The sequence below is a fragment of the Cibotium barometz genome, chromosome 7, assembly GCF_041138505.1.
Source record: "Cibotium barometz isolate CiBa-2024 chromosome 7, ASM4113850v1, whole genome shotgun sequence".
NCBI classification, from domain to species: Eukaryota; Viridiplantae; Streptophyta; class Polypodiopsida; order Cyatheales; family Cibotiaceae; genus Cibotium; species Cibotium barometz.
Genome location: NC_141052.1, coordinates 25,220,680 through 25,236,244, shown reverse-complemented (window position 1 = coordinate 25,236,244; position 15,565 = coordinate 25,220,680). Strand labels below are relative to the sequence as shown.

The window sequence follows — 15,565 nt, the reverse complement described above, 5'->3', positions numbered from 1 at the left end:
TGCAGGCAACACAACTAACTTGAATGATGATATTTGTGTGAGTCAAGAGACAGCCCATGATGTACATGAAGATGTTTGTTGCAGGTTCTTTATGGATATTCCAGGTTCTTCATCCGATCCATTTGCGTATAGCAATTGGCTGATGGAGATGCTGAATCATTTTGGGTGCAATCTTGGTCCGGTTGAGCTTACAGAGTATATGTATGCCCATCCCCCTCCTTCCCTGCCTGGTGTCTATACCCCTACCGCGAGTATCCAGGGCACTCCAGTGCCGTCTATTCCTCCGAGTCCGACGAGACGGCATGCAGCTTCTCCTCTTCCACGTCCACCGAGGAGACATACCTCGTCCCAGACACACTCACGTACACCCTCACAGCCACCATCACGTGCTCCCTCAGAGCCACCATCACATCAGGGCTCACAGCCACCGTCACGTAGACAATCCCCCAGTCGTGACTCCACCCGCAGCAGTAGGAAGAGTGGGAGTGGAGGATGCGGTGGGTGCTTTGGTGGGGGAGGTGGGGGAGGTGGGGGAGGTAGTAGGGCACGCGGTGAGAGAGGAGATAGAGAGAGAAGAGTTAGAGGAGACAGTTCGGAAGAGGAGGAGATGAGAGAGATAGAGAGAGTGGTCTGCTATGATGTGACGGATAGGGGCGGGATAGTGATGGATGCGAGGGGGAGGGAGGTAATGGAGTACATGCGTGGGGTAGTATCAAACTCATATAGAAATTGTTTTATTAAATTAAAAGATCAAAATAGCCGATTAGTTGGGGAAGTGATAGAGGCTGTACATAGTCGGTACCCCAATCCCCCACATGCTACATTCTCGGATGTATGGGGAAGGACGCGAATAAGGGAGATCTTAAGTAATAAAAGATCTCACCTTAAAAAACTCGCGTACGATGACCGGCTAAATGTAGCTGCGGGTGGCTATCCTGCCGAGAAACCTGCCACTGCGCACAAACGCGAGTGGAAGGAGGCAAAGAAACGAGCAGAGGGTGGCGTGAAGAGCAGGCAGCATGTGGAGGCACGACGGATCCAGATGGAGACCATTGGATCTTCGCATTTCGGATTTGGCGGCGTCGAGTCATGGGAGGTAGAGTTCGTAAGTATCCTGCCACTTTATTTGATTGTTTACTTAATTCATTGATTCTATGATTGTTTTAATCTTACAAATTGTGTTGATTATGATACAACGACGGGTTACGGGGAGGAAGCCCACAACCCACGATACTGCGTATGCTCGCCGGCATAGCAGACGTGACACATGGGCCATCTTCAGAGCCGAGGGACGTATTACGGACGCGCAGTTTGAGATGGCCATGAGACCATATGGTCAACAGGTACTTGAAAATTCGTAACGAATGGTTTTGGTTTATCGAATTGCATATATATATACTTATATACTATATATTACTTGAACAGGCACAAGCTGCTGATGATCCACCGGCCGCCGCTGCAGAGGGTGGACGTGAGCACTACTCCTCGGACATTCCGACCGATGTGAGCTCATCTGAGCATGGAGGGAGCACCGAGTCATCATCTGGGTCTGAGTAGTACTCAGACTTATAGTATCACATTCCATATTGAGAATGTGATTGTATATATTTTTTTGTAAACTCAAGCCATGGGCTACTTCGAGATATGGACTCCCTTGTATACATGTATGAAATTTTGATAGTAATATTGAATTGATTGATCGATAGTATTACATTCATGTCTGTCTTGAATCGTGTATTGACAATGTATGCATTCATGTCGTTCTTGTCTTAATCTCCCTCGTGCATATGTTCTTCGTGGATGGTCTAATGGGATGGTCTAATGCACAAAAAAAAAAAACCAGAGAGTGCTATTGGGTGCTGGAATGCTGGAACAGTATTCAGGCACCAAATAGCACTCTCTGGATTTTTTTTTTGCTCTCTGTTCGCGTGTATAAACGCGTCAGAACTGCTAAAACTCGCGTGTATCTACGCGGATACCCTGGAAAATACGCGTGTATTAATGCGTCAAAACTGGTAATTACGCGTGTATAAGCGCATCTAAATTAAAGAAACGCGTGTATAGACGTAGGTATAAACGCGTCTGAGACATTTGAACTGAACAGGACGCGGCTATACACCCGTGTATAAGTGCGTCTAAAATAAGAAAAAGCGTGTATAGTCGCATGTATCAACGCGTCTGTAAAAAAAAACGCGGCTACACACCCGTGTATACGCGCGTCTGAGAGGTGCTATACACGCGCTTTTACACGCATGCCTTTGGCCGCGATGATACACGCGCTGATACACGGGCCCGCTACTTTTTTTCACAAGTCATTTTTAGCGGCTAGGAGCGCGGGTATGAGCCCAATCCCTTGTAGTGCTTTGAATACAATGCATATAACAATGTCTACATTGACATGGAAGTGCTACAAAAAGCAATGATTCAGTACTATGGCCTCACACTTGAAGAGACAGGTGGAAATGCCGTGTTTGTCTTGAAGCTGATGAATATCAAGTGGTTAAAGGTCAAAGACTGGAGCGTGTTAGTTTAACCTTGATGAGCCGAGCACTTAGAGGAAGGCCTTTAGAGACCCAAGAGTTGGATGCAACTGAAGACAGCAACAATAGGGGTCAAGGGCATAAGCAAGACTACTACGGCATTCAATCAGAGAAGAACATCTGGTGGCAAGCAGCATGGGTCCTCCCAAAAGAGAACCATGATACCTTGAGGTGGTATTTTGAACGGTGTGGCATTCAACATGTCGTCTCTTGTCAGGTCAATGGTCAGAAGCTTGATGTTCCCGGAAGAGGCTGCTTTAACGTTGAATGGCACTTGGGTGGCGATCTAAAAACCTTAAAGTGTATGTTGGGTTGTAAAACAGGTGCGAATACTATATTCTCATGTGTTTACTATTGTCATTCCAAGACAGCAGTAGACTCAAGAGTAAAAGGGAAACAACCTAGCAAAGGCAAAAGTCAAAAACAGGTGGGTGCAAAAAAAGCAATCGTTTTTTATGCTGAACAGAGGAAAGGATCAAAGGTATGGCATAATGGCATATTAAGTTGTGACCAGAGCAAGCCACCTAGTCGTGACCAGGAGGACAATGCTTGGAACCCAATCTTGTAAATTCCACTATGTCAAGTGCATGTGTGCACATTACATGCAAGACTCGGGATTTTGGATAAGCTATTGATGCTCCACATAAACTATGTCTGGAACATGGAGCCCGAAGATCGACGAGAAGAGTCAATACGTGCACTAGAGGGTGTACTTTCCTCTATGGGATTACATGCTGGAGCAGTGGTCTTGACGAAGGATAGAAAATCAAACCCTACACAAGACAACCCTAATAAAATTTGCATGGGTGGATCAAAGGCAAGACACTTGCTATCAAACCACTTGGGTTCTCATAGCCACACTGACTTTGAAATTTGGAAGAAGATATGTGATGTCACAACATATCGAGGAAATGATGCCAGGCTTGGCCTAAAACGTGCACATGTATGGGAGGTGTGTAATAAAATGGTCGATCTTCTAGAGTGACCTCACCTGGATGACCATGGTATTGAGGCACTTAAACAAGCCACTTGTAGATTCACAGAAGAAATGGTCGAGGCATGGGGAGAAACACACATTACTCACTACATGGTAATGTTGTATTTCTTGTGTCCTTGTAGTATGTTCTTCATACTGTTTGTTGACTTTTTGTAATTTTCTATGCAGCATATATTGTATGCACATGGGCCATACTTTCTCGATAGATATGGCTCTTTAGCACTTTGGAGCAATCAAGGCATGGAGAAATCACATTACCAAGCAAAGGCCGTGTATTCTAAGGGCACTCGCCATGGTGGTGGCAAAGTCAAGAGTAATGCACTCCATGAAATGTTCAACTGGTTCTATCGCGTTCTGGTTGGCAAAAAAGGCAGAAAAGTCGCGGTAATTTGTCTCTTAGGCGTCAAATAATGAAAACTGTTAATGCAAGAAGAACTGAAGGATACAACAGATCAAATGCTAGGGAGAGACTACGGCAGTGGGTAGCAAGCAAGCGTCGGTGTGGTTCCTCATGGGCTTAAACTCTCTGATTATAATCTTTTTGTGTTTTTAAATTTTCTAAAAGTTTTAAAAAATTATATTTATAGACATATTTAAGTCATTTTTCATTTATAGCCACCACATTTCAATTTCTTCTTTGTGCTCTACTCTCTCTTGCCCTCCCACTATCTCTTGCACTCGTACATACCTAGGCCATGCCAGAAGAACAGGAGCAAGACTTGCGGTTTTTCGATCAACTCGGCCCACTACCTGCTACAGCAAAAAGGACAAGTCTACCTATCGTAACAGAGCAAGAGGCAAAGGAGATGAGAGAAGAAGAGCGCAGGAAGGAGGCCGAAGAAGCGCAACGCAGGAAGGAAGCTGAAGAAGCAGAGCCTAGTAGAGAAGCAAAAGAAGAGCGGCGTCGAAAAGAAGCCGAGGAAGGTCAAGGGCAACCACCGGAGATTGTTATTGAGGCCGACACCCTAGAACAGCTAGAGGTTATCTTACAGAACAGGGAGGTCGAGCTCTTGTCCTACGGCATCACGAAAGATACCATTGACAAAGAGTTTGCTCTTGTGAGGGCAGCTTGGGAGACAGAAATGCAAAAGAGACAGCAGCCCAAAGAGGACGCAAGGAGGGCAAGCCAAGCACAGCCACCACAGGCAGCCACAACATCCAGACGGCCAGTCAAGAAGTGTGGTAAAAGAATGGAGGGCAAGTTTTGGGACCAACAAGAAGAGGAAGAGCGTGCACAAAAGAAAAAGAAGTTCAGGTCTGAACGACCACCGTGGGAGAATCAAGACCACCACCTCCTCCACTAGTTACAAAGAAGAAGAGAAAATGGAGGCCAGGGACAGTCGCGCTACGAGAGATTAGGAAATATCAGAAAAACACAGATCTTCTCATCCCCAAGGCACCATTCTCTCGACTGGTGAGAGAAACAATGGAAAAATATTCTGACAGGGTTGACCGCATACAGAGCACAGCTCTTGAAGCTCTTCAAGAAGCTGCTGAAGATATTGTAGTTTCTATTTTTGAAGACTCAGTGCTGGATATGGTACATGCCAAGAGAGTTACTTTGAAGCCTGTAGATATGTCCCTAGCCCTACGTCTACGTTTAGAGCGTAGCCTTCTACCTCAATAGGCTAACCCACTTTGTAATTCTCCCTACAAAATTTTGTAATGTTCCCAAATTCCTTTGTAGCTTTTTCACACATTAATGAAAACTTTGTGAGTTGTGTTACATTCTTTGTTGAGTCCATTTTTTTTGTATGCTCAGTGCCAATGAACATTTCATTTAAAAATATAAAAGCACTATATACACAGGAAAAAACACACACAAACACACACACACACACACACACACACACATATATATATACACACACAAACATATATACACACACATATATATACATATACAAATATATATACATATGCACATATATATATATATATGTACACACACACACACACACACATATATATGAATATTTATATATACAAAAAATGTAGATCCTATAAAGTCAACTAGAGAAACTTATAGAGTGCCTTATGAGCCTCAAGGAAAAAAAATAAAAAAAATAAAAAAAATGCCATGTGCGCTACGGCACGTTAATCGCTAGTTTGACCAGGTCAAACTAGCGATTTACGCGCCGTAGCGCACATGGTATTTTTTTTATTTATTTTTTGATATCTTTGGTCTGGTGAGGCTCATAAGACCCTTTAGGTGCCCTAACAGCCCCAAATCTTATATATTTATATAAGATATTATTTATATTTATATATATCTTATAATAGCCTTAAAATCTTATAATATCTTATGTCTTATGTATATATATCCTATATATCTTTTATATATATATATATATATATATATATATATATCTTTCAATAGCCCCAGAATCTTATATATATATATATATAGGTGCACACACACATATATATACACACACAAACATATATACACACATATATATACATATGCAAATATATACATATACACACATATATATATGTTTATTTATATATACAAAAAAGGTAGATCCTATAAATGCACCTAGAGACCCTTATAGAGTGCCTTATGAGCCTCAAGTTCAAAAAATTAAAAAAAAATAAAAAAAATAAAAAAAAATACCATGTGCGCTACGGCGCGTTAATCGGTACTTTGACCAGGTCAAAATGTCGATTTACGCGCCGTAGCGCACATGGTATTTTTTTTATTTTTTTTTATGTCTTTGTTCTGGTGAGGCTCATAAGACCCTTTAGGTGCCCTAACAGCCCCAAAATCTTATATATTTATATAAGATATTATATATATTTTTATATATCTGATAATAGCCTTAAAATCTTATAATATCTTATGTCTTATATATATATATATATCCTATACATCTTTTATATATATATATGTATATATATATCATTCAATAGCCCAAGAATCTTATATATATATATAGGTACACACACACACACATATATATATGTATATATATACATATATGTACATATATATATACATACATGTGAGTGTGTTTACATCTATAAATACAATATTTTTTCATACCGCTCTAACCCAATCTCGATTACTTTTTTTAATCACAATCTCAATTAAAATAAATCCTAAACAATTTTTTCTATGAATACATGAACAAAATCTTAAAATTGCGAGGCTTGAAATGGTATATCACAAGTACGCCAGGAAAAATCACAACTTACAATGCACAACAAAAAAAATTTATTAAACTTGGAAGAGAAGTTTGCATTACATCCTTTTAATAAGCTCTTGGAAGAGCTCAGGAGAGAGAGTTCTAGAGGCTGGTTTCTGGCCTAAGCTTTGGAATACATCACTTGGCTCATTGATTCCTTGAGCCTGAGAAAGGGCACAATGGCCTAAAACTGAGCCGGGATGGTTGCCTGTGAAGCAATACAAGGCAGCTTCCCTAGCTACCAAAATACATTTATTTATGTTCGAGGCTAAGGGGTTTTCCGACAAGACTGCACTAAGTGCTTTACATTTTAGGAGCTCGACATAGGCGATCTCTGCATATTCTAAATGAAAAACCCGCACTATGTCAGCTCTGAGGGCAGGTATGTAGTGCCAAAGGGATGCATCTCGACCCTCTGACTTTGGCCGCGTTCCTCCTACGCGCATAGCAAACTTGTCCACTTCAAAAGCAGTCTGTCAACATGTCAATATAGAAGTTAGGAAGCGTGAAATGATACAACTAAAAATAATTTGCTTTACAACTAAGAAGTAAGGACATACCTCAGTTGCATCGTCACTTGCAACTAGTTGCTCATTCGTCAAGTTTATGCTTCCTTGGTCTTGAGCATCGCCAGCAACCAAGGGCATGTGTGGTTCAAAGGCAGCTACGCTCTCATAGAATTGCACTTCTTGCTTTATTTCAACGAGCGCTTTGGCCACTACAACTTCCAAGGTACTGCTACCAATATCATATGCAAGCGCTTTTGTGAGGTTGTCATCTTCAAAAGAGATTTTCACTTTTCCTTTGTCTTGACCCCCAGCATTCACGGCAATAATAGAAAGTGCCTCATCCTCACGAAACCCGAGTGTCTTGGCAATGTCATCCAAAAACAAAAACTCTTTCCCATCAATAATGATTGGATGCAAAGACATGATAACAAGGTCTGGGACCTCCTCGAGTACTTCATCGCCCTCTAGAACTAGGTCAGGAACCTCCTCGGGGACATTATCTTGTAGAGCCACCAATGCCATTGAGGCCTCCCATTGTTCTGTAACATTCTCTTCCTCAGCATGGGCCTCTTGGACCTGCTCCATTAGCTTTACTTTGCCCTTTTCTTTTTCCTTGCCACTTTCTTTCGCCACACCCTCTTGTAACAGAAGGACCAAAACCATGTCCCAGCTTAGGAAAGAAGTGCCGATGTTGCCCATTTGTAGATCCAGGAGTAAGTCTTCCTCCTCATTTCTGTAGTCCTTTTCTGTGAGGGATTTTAAAAACCTGGATAGGCGAAATCTAAAATTCTTGTCTTCCCTGAATATGTACTTGATGAGGTCAACTGGAACCCATAAGCCCTCATCACCCTCAAACATGATGGAGTACGTGCTGATGTGTTCATCCATATACTGAATGACATCTGTAAAAGCATCCGCGTGTAGATGCATTGTTGCACGTACATCAATTGCTCCCTCAAACATAGGGACGATCTCATCAACCCTATGAAGTAACTCAAGCTTTCCTAGCTGTGCAATAAGTGCGTCAAGTAGAGGTGCCATGTCTATGAGTGATTGGAGGAAATAGAGAGTGTGTGATACAGAAAGGTGTGCAAAATTGAGAGCAAGTGTTAGGAGAGAACGATAATTGTCAATTGATGTAAATGAGTAAAGTATCGTTTATAAATGGGCGACCTTGTTATAAAATTTTTAAAAACTTTTAAAATTTGTAAGTACCAAAAAATTTTAAAAAAATGGTATGCGAAAGCAAGAATGTATCCTTCCATCACAAGGTCATTTCCAATTTACTAGTGGCTCACGCCACAGATGCTTGTGTGACCAACCTTACACTATCACAAAAAAATAAAACTGCACAAGACAAATGAAAAACCTTAATAAGACAGTGAGGCAAAAAAATTGAAATTGTATTTACTTCAATTCAAGATTACATATCCAGTGGTTATCTGATAGCTACACAGCCAGTGAAAGTAATTTCTCTACAAAGAAAAGATCGTTCCTGCCTTTTGCGCACTACTCTACCATTGATTATCAAAGCAAAATCACCACTGAGTGAGAATCGAAGAACTAAGTAGTCACGTAAGTTGGCAAGGGACCAGTCATCATTCACAGTAACATCTTCCACATCCCCACCTTGCATGGATATATGTAGCACACCCTGTTCTGTAGAGGTTGTGTCGGAGTCTAACGCCTCCCATTCTCCATTTGTAAGCTTCCATCGCCTGTAAGGAAACGCAATGGACAACTGTTGCTTGGCAATATGATAGCGCATCACAACCTTCTCAACAATTACTCCGCATCTCTGATGGTGTCTCCATTGTGTTGAACAACTTTTTTATCCCATGCAGGTGATAAGAAACAAGTCAGAGCTCTCTCCCCCTTTGCAATCCATAAAGTTGGGGTACGATGTGTGTCACTTGTACGGAACAGGTACACAAAGAGGTGTAGAGGTATGAAGCAGGTTATGGTTGCTTTGTGAGATCCATATGTGCACTTCATAGCATTTTGCACCTTGCTTTCGATCTGCAAACAAGCCATGGCCACTGAAGCATTGTCTGGAGTTGGCCATTCAATAGATGTGAGAGTTGGCGTAGGTTTTGGAACTAATTTTCCAGTACCATTTGCTGTCGTGGGAACCACATATGTATCCTCATAGAAGAAGATGTTTCATGCAAGAAGTTGTGCAGCTGGACACCCTCCAAAGATTAAACTACCAAGCTCCACATGGTATGCTTCAAAGGTTCCTGAAATTGCCTCCATAGGCTCCCATTCACTATATAGTTTGAGGGAAAAATATCTACGCACAGGAACCCAAGAACAATCGAAGCAGTGCTCAGTATACCATTATTAGCACACAATTGATTTAAAAACAAGAATATAAAGTGGTGAAATAACTTACAATTTGCAGGAAATCGTTGAGGTTGGTCATGGTCTGCTAGTTTTAGCTCTGTTGCCTTGTAAACATGTTGGACCTTGGCTAGCTTTTTTCCATCACGATCTTGTTTGAGCTCCAATATCCGCCCTTTCCAATGGTGACTTTGTATATCAACGTATCGCTTTGACACCTTGTGGCTTCCTCTTGTACTAGGCTGCATCGTAATCCAATTCCACTTCTCGTACTGTTTGATGTTCCAGTGCCCATCCTCATCTTGACCATTGCTACAAGAGAGAGATTGAATACTGATCGGAGGCCTTCGAGCTCTAGAAGAAGACATCAGATGTATATATTAGAGAGATTATAAACCTTGATGACAAAGAAAAATAGAATGGTGAGAAAAAAACTTAGACTAGGGAGATGTAAAAAAGAGAAGGAGTTGTAGAGCAAGTTCCAAGGGCTTGGCTGTGCTATTACTGCACTTTGAAAGAGGATATTGGAGGGGGTGAGAGGAGACAATGAGTAAGATTATGAGAGCCAAAGCATTTGCAACTCAAGCTTCCATAGCTTGGCTCCACTGTTACACTCTGTAAAAGGAGGTTGGACAAGGTAGAAGGATGTAAGTGAGGATCAAACTTCCCTAGCTTCCGAGAGGAGGTTGCAGATCAAGCTTCCATAGCTAAGCTCTGCTGTTACACTCTGTAAAAGGAGGTTGGACAAGGAAGATGGATGAAGTAAGGAAATGTAAGTGAGGATCAAACTTCTATAGCCTTTGAGAGGAGGTTGCAGATCAAGCTTCCATAGCTAAGCTCTGCTGTTACACTCTGTAAAAGAAGGTTGGACAAGGAAGAAGGATGAAGGAAGGAAATGTAAGTGAGGATCAAACTTCCATAGCTTCTAAGAGGAGGTTGTAGATCAAGCTTCCATAGCTATAGATCTAGGTTTCTGATGAGTGAAGAGAGAGGTAGATCAAGAGGTAGATAGCTAAAAGAAGTAGTCTAGAGAGTGAAAAATGCCCTGCTATGAGAAAGGGGGAAGAGAGAGCATTTTGGAGGGAACGTGGGAGAGAGGGATAGTGGAAAGTGAAGGGGAATGTGCATTGAATGCATGGGAACTCGTTTTTGATCCTCTATCACTTTAGAGACCTTAGTTAATGATGGTTGCAGGCTGCTGTAGGCTGCAGCTATCCTTTTCTATATAAAATAGGGGAAAAATGCATATACGTTTTAAATTTTTGAGTTTTAGTTGATTTTGAAAATTTAAAAAGAGCCTATTTAGCCTATTATTCTAAGTTTGACCACTACCTTCTAGGCTCTTACAAACCATTGGTTTCAGTCCACATGTAATCTCCCTATTTGTCTATTTCTTAATCACCTCCATTAGGCAATGGCAAATTAAAGGGCCCAAAAAGACTCCATTGAGTTCCTAATGGTTACGTATTAAGGGGGTAATATTATTTACCTTCCTTTGTGCAAATGCCCACACCACCACCACGCACATCAACACCCAAAAAGAATATGACCAAAGCTTTAGAATGTATTTCAGGCCTATGCATGTCAATACGTACGGTGCATGCATGGTCAAGGCCATTTTTAGAGTAGTATGCAATTCAACAACCTGTCCCAACACAAAGCATGCAACCCCTGAACATGAACCAGAATCAACATAGAAGAGAAGCAAGAAAGGTTTAGTGTGGTAGAATGATCCAGAATTCTTGGAAAGAGCTCAAAGACTTGGCTTGTGTTATCAATGTGCATTGTGGAGCAAGGGCATAATACTTTTGAATGTACCAATAAGGTAACTTTTTGGAAGACAAATAGTGGTAAGCAAGAGATGAAGGCAAAAGCTATAACCTTAGATGACCTGTTAACCTTAGAAGGACCATGTAGAAGAAGAAAGTAAGTCTATTGAACCATCTTTGTGTGTCTTTGTAGTAGCTAAATCGGGTAAACACACGTACACAAGCATCTTTGCATCTTGAGTTAAATAAGGTAATGCACATACATAAGCATCAATAATCACTACAAGAGAATGAGAACATAGACCAACGTAGCCTAGCATGTTTGGTCTGGCCATGAGCACCCTCAACTGCTGGATCTCGTTGACAACGAGCACATTCCTTTTCCTGGTCCTAGATCAGCTCTGAAGTAGAGGGAGGAGGAGAGTGATCAGCTTGTTGTAGCAGACGATGGGGATGATGTTGATGATGTGCTCCCTCTCGAAGGAGTTCGTTGCACCATGCAGGAGGCCTTCATGACGTGGAGTCCTACAAGCGCATACGGGCAGATTCTGGTGGCTTCCGTGCTACCGACCTGGGGATGGAGTTTTGTCAAGGAGCGGAGTTCGACAAAGAGACGATCAACCGCAGCTTGAAAGACGACACCGCCTTTCACGTCTATTGGGTCGACGACCTCTACTCGTTCAAGAAGGAGTACATGCAAGGTGACCTCATCAACACCATCCCCATCCTCTGCTACAACAAGCTGATCACGATCAGTAAGAGCTAGGCCGTGAACTTGCCGCTGGCTAGCTTGCTGAAATCCGGCTTGCAAAAGACGACGACCCTCTCCCGTTTGCCAGGAGTCCACCATCTCCTTCAAGAGCTGGCTGTTGGGGTGCGTACTCCAAGCGAACGAGCACTAAACCGTGGGAATCGTTATGCAGCGCAGATCCACCTTCCCACGTAGCATTTCATGGAAAGCTTGTCCATTTTGGCCGGGGCTGAGAGAGAGAGAGAAAGAGAGAGCTCGAACTGCGTGCGGAAGCGCCTGTTTCAAATCTGCAAACCAAGCAAGTCGACGAAGATCAGATCACCACACGCAAGATATAAAAAATAGATGTGAGAACTACTCCGATAGTAGTATACTGAGAGGCGTCTCAGGCCTCTCATACGATTTAAATGCTCAAGAGTGAGACGCCTCTCATACAGTTTAAAGGCTCAAGAGACAAGTACTCATTAGACAAGTCTGAGAAAGAATGACTAGGCCCGACCATAAACGTCGGTGATGAAGAACATCCATACTTAAACACCCTTTGAAGATTAACAAACCAAAACATAGAGCCACTCAAAACTTACATTGCTTAGCTTCCTGTTGGCCAAGGCGGGATGAAGCAAACTTACGCCTTGGCCAACAGTCGGACTCAGTCCTACACAACTTTAAAGGTGTGTCCTTTGCGTAGTTACTACATGCAGCTAGTCCTGAGGGTTGCTGCAACTTCAAAGGGGTGTCTTTTTCATAGTAACTACATGCAACTTCAAAGGGGTGTCCTTTTCATAGTAACTACATGCAACAATATCATAAATGATATTCTTCCAAAAAACTGGCTGTTTATATTAAGAAGAAGGAAGGAGACAGGTTACAACGTTTTGACAAATCTACGGAGACCAGAGTCTATGCATATTACATGCAGATCCGCAAGCCCTGAGCTTGCCTTTGACTAGTTGAGAAGTTTCTCTAGCTGTGAAACCAGCTTTTCCCTCTTTTAGTGAGTGTGGCTTTCAAAAGGCATAGAGTGCTTTGATGAGTACCACATCCTTGGAGATGACGGCCTCTCTCATCTTCCGCACTTCCTGAATTTGCTGAGTTATCTGATCCACTTGCTTTCCTTTAGCTTTTCCCTGCAGCCGATGAAGCTTGGAGTCCATGTCTTTCAACCTTCTTTGTATGCATCTTTCACCTACATGAATCAAATTCTCTTTCGGCTTGAAATTGTTGGTATGCATACTATAAAAAATGGCATCAAGTCTATTTAACCATAAGCACCATAACATTTCCGTTCTCAGGATAGCCCATAGCTCCAAGGTGCACCCGATGCCTTCTCCAAGTAGCAAGTTTTTCTAGCCGAGGGTGTAGCCATTCCATAGCTGAATGCACTTGGCCAATGACTCGAAACATCTCTTAGCAATAGGGCAATGCATGAAAATGTGCAGGTCATCCTCCACCTCCTTGCATCTGTAGCACTTCCCATCCCCTATGTTCAGTCTGAAGGCTTTAAGCTGGGTCCAAATAGCTTTGAGCATGACCAATTACCAAGCTAGGCACGCTTTTTTTGGTTCCACATACTTATTCCATAGCTTGTCAAACAGAAGATACCATTGCACTCTGTCCAGGAGGATTCCCCATCTCTTGTTTAGAGTGCAATGGATAGGATCCGTCCTTTGTTTGGGGGGAATAGGGAGAAGACCTTTTTGATTCTTCCATTGGAAAGCTTTGTGCGCTGGCAAATCTTTGATTGAAAGCAGCCAAGTGTCCAATTGGTGCCATAATCTGATTCTTATCCCAATAAGGTCTAGTTCTCCATATGAGACATTGTAATCTCTGATCAGATCAGCTCTGGATATCCAAGCATTGATGTCTCTGTCCCAAATATCCCACCAACAGCATATTCCTTTCCTGTGCATTCTCAAAGCCACTTCAGCTTGGGCAATTGGGGGGAGGGGGATGCATGGCCACCAGATAGAGTCTCTCCTGTGTACAGGATAAGGTTAGCTAGGCTTCTCGGACAGGATAAGGTTAGTCTTGATAGCATTCCAAGTGGACCAAAGCGAATGGACCAATTGACTGCCAGCCGGTTTCACCAAGTATTTCGCCATAATTGTGAGCAGGGGGAGCTTCTTCCACTTGGGGAATTGTTTAAGCTGGAATTGTTCTAGCTTTCTGGTGATCAACCAGGCCCAGTCTTCAGAGGGGGAGAGAAGGCTTCTCAGCACCCACTTGGCAGCCATTCTATTAGCCAGATTAGATACGTCTTTGATTCCAAGGCCCCCTTTACTTGTATCCAACACCATTCCCACCTGACTTTAGGGATTTTCATGATCCAGGGGTCCCCTCCCCGTAGATAGTTCCTGCATAACCTTATGAACTGCTGAAGATCAGAGTCTGGCGGTCTCGAGCAGTAGATGATAGAAGGGATAATGAAGTGGTTAATTACCATCTTTCTGCCCCCCAGGTTTAGATGCATTTTTTGCCATCTGGTGAGCTTCTCTTCCACCTTGTTTAACACCCACCTCCATCTTTGCTTCAGGGTGACCTTGAATCCCATGGGAATGCCCAATAATCTAAAAATTACTCCCTCTTCTAGGACTTGGCAGCCAGCTTGAATCAGCCAATCAGGAGGCTTGTCAATAAGGACCTGATACCTATTTTTTTATGGTTAATGACTGAGCCAGAAGCCCTGCAGTAGATGTCCAAGCACTCCCAAAAGCACTTAATGCTTATCGCAATATTGGCAACCATGGCATTAGTATCATCAGCAAACATTTGGGTTTATTGTTGGGCAGAGAGATACCATTCATTTCCCCTTTGTCCATCGTGTCTTTAATCAGCTAGTTCAGACCATCTGCAGCAATAGCATAGAGGAGGGGTGCTAGAGGGCAGCCTTGTCTGATAGATTTGGTCAGGGAGAACGCATCAGAGAGTACCCCATTGATGTTCACCCTAGCCGTGGCATTCCCAAAAAGAGTACTCACCATTTGGATGAAGTGCTGACCTGCACCCATGTGTTTAAGGGATTCTAGAACATAATGCCAACCGAGCCTATCATAGGCCTTGTCAAAGTCAATTTTGAAGAAGATGTAGTCCTGTTCAGATTCTTTTGCATACTCCAAACCCTCCCACAAGATAATAATGGCATCCAAAATGTACCTTCCTTTGATGAATCCCTTTTGCTCCTGTCTGATCCAATTCTTTAGATGACTGGACAGTCTCAGCGCAAGGGCCTTGGCAAATATTTTGTAGGCACAGTTTAACATGGTAATCGGTCTCCAATTGCTCAAGTCATTCTTCTCCCCTTTCTCATGGATAAGTTTTATCTATCCTTCATTGATCCGGCAAGGCAACGCCCCAAAAGAAACAGCCTCGTGCCACACCGCCAGTAAGGGAGACAACAAGAGATCCTTGAATGTCTTGTAGAATTCAGCGGGCATGCCATCAATCCCCGGGCTTTTCCTTACCTTT

General features: G+C 42.6%; 2 protein-coding genes across 2 annotated transcripts; both read right to left on the bottom strand.

Annotated features, from left to right (window-relative positions):
• Positions 1 to 11,159: 11,159 nt before the first annotated feature.
• Positions 11,160 to 12,755, bottom strand: LOC147636822 (uncharacterized). The gene is made up of 2 exons (XM_086799839.1): positions 12,685 to 12,755; positions 11,160 to 12,387 (listed from the first exon to the last, which is right to left on the bottom strand). Exon 2 carries the CDS (start codon positions 12,197 to 12,199, stop codon positions 11,777 to 11,779), a length of 423 nt encoding a protein of 140 aa, XP_086655965.1. The 5' UTR covers positions 12,200 to 12,387; positions 12,685 to 12,755; the 3' UTR covers positions 11,160 to 11,776.
• A 2,179-nt stretch (positions 12,756 to 14,934) lies between these two features.
• Positions 14,935 to 15,360, bottom strand: LOC147636821 (secreted RxLR effector protein 78-like). Its single transcript, XM_086800975.1, has one exon. The coding sequence runs from the start codon at positions 15,358 to 15,360 to the stop codon at positions 14,935 to 14,937; it is 426 nt and encodes a 141-aa protein (XP_086657101.1).
• Between the last annotated feature and the right edge of the window lie 205 nt (positions 15,361 to 15,565).

What these genes read in the sequence shown, in the direction of transcription:
- LOC147636822 (XM_086799839.1), bottom strand. Translation starts at nt 12,199, where the DNA reads ATGGTGGACTCCTGGCAAACGGGAGAGGGTCGTCGTCTTTTGCAAGCC.
- LOC147636821 (XM_086800975.1), bottom strand. Translation starts at nt 15,360, where the DNA reads ATGTTAAACTGTGCCTACAAAATATTTGCCAAGGCCCTTGCGCTGAGA.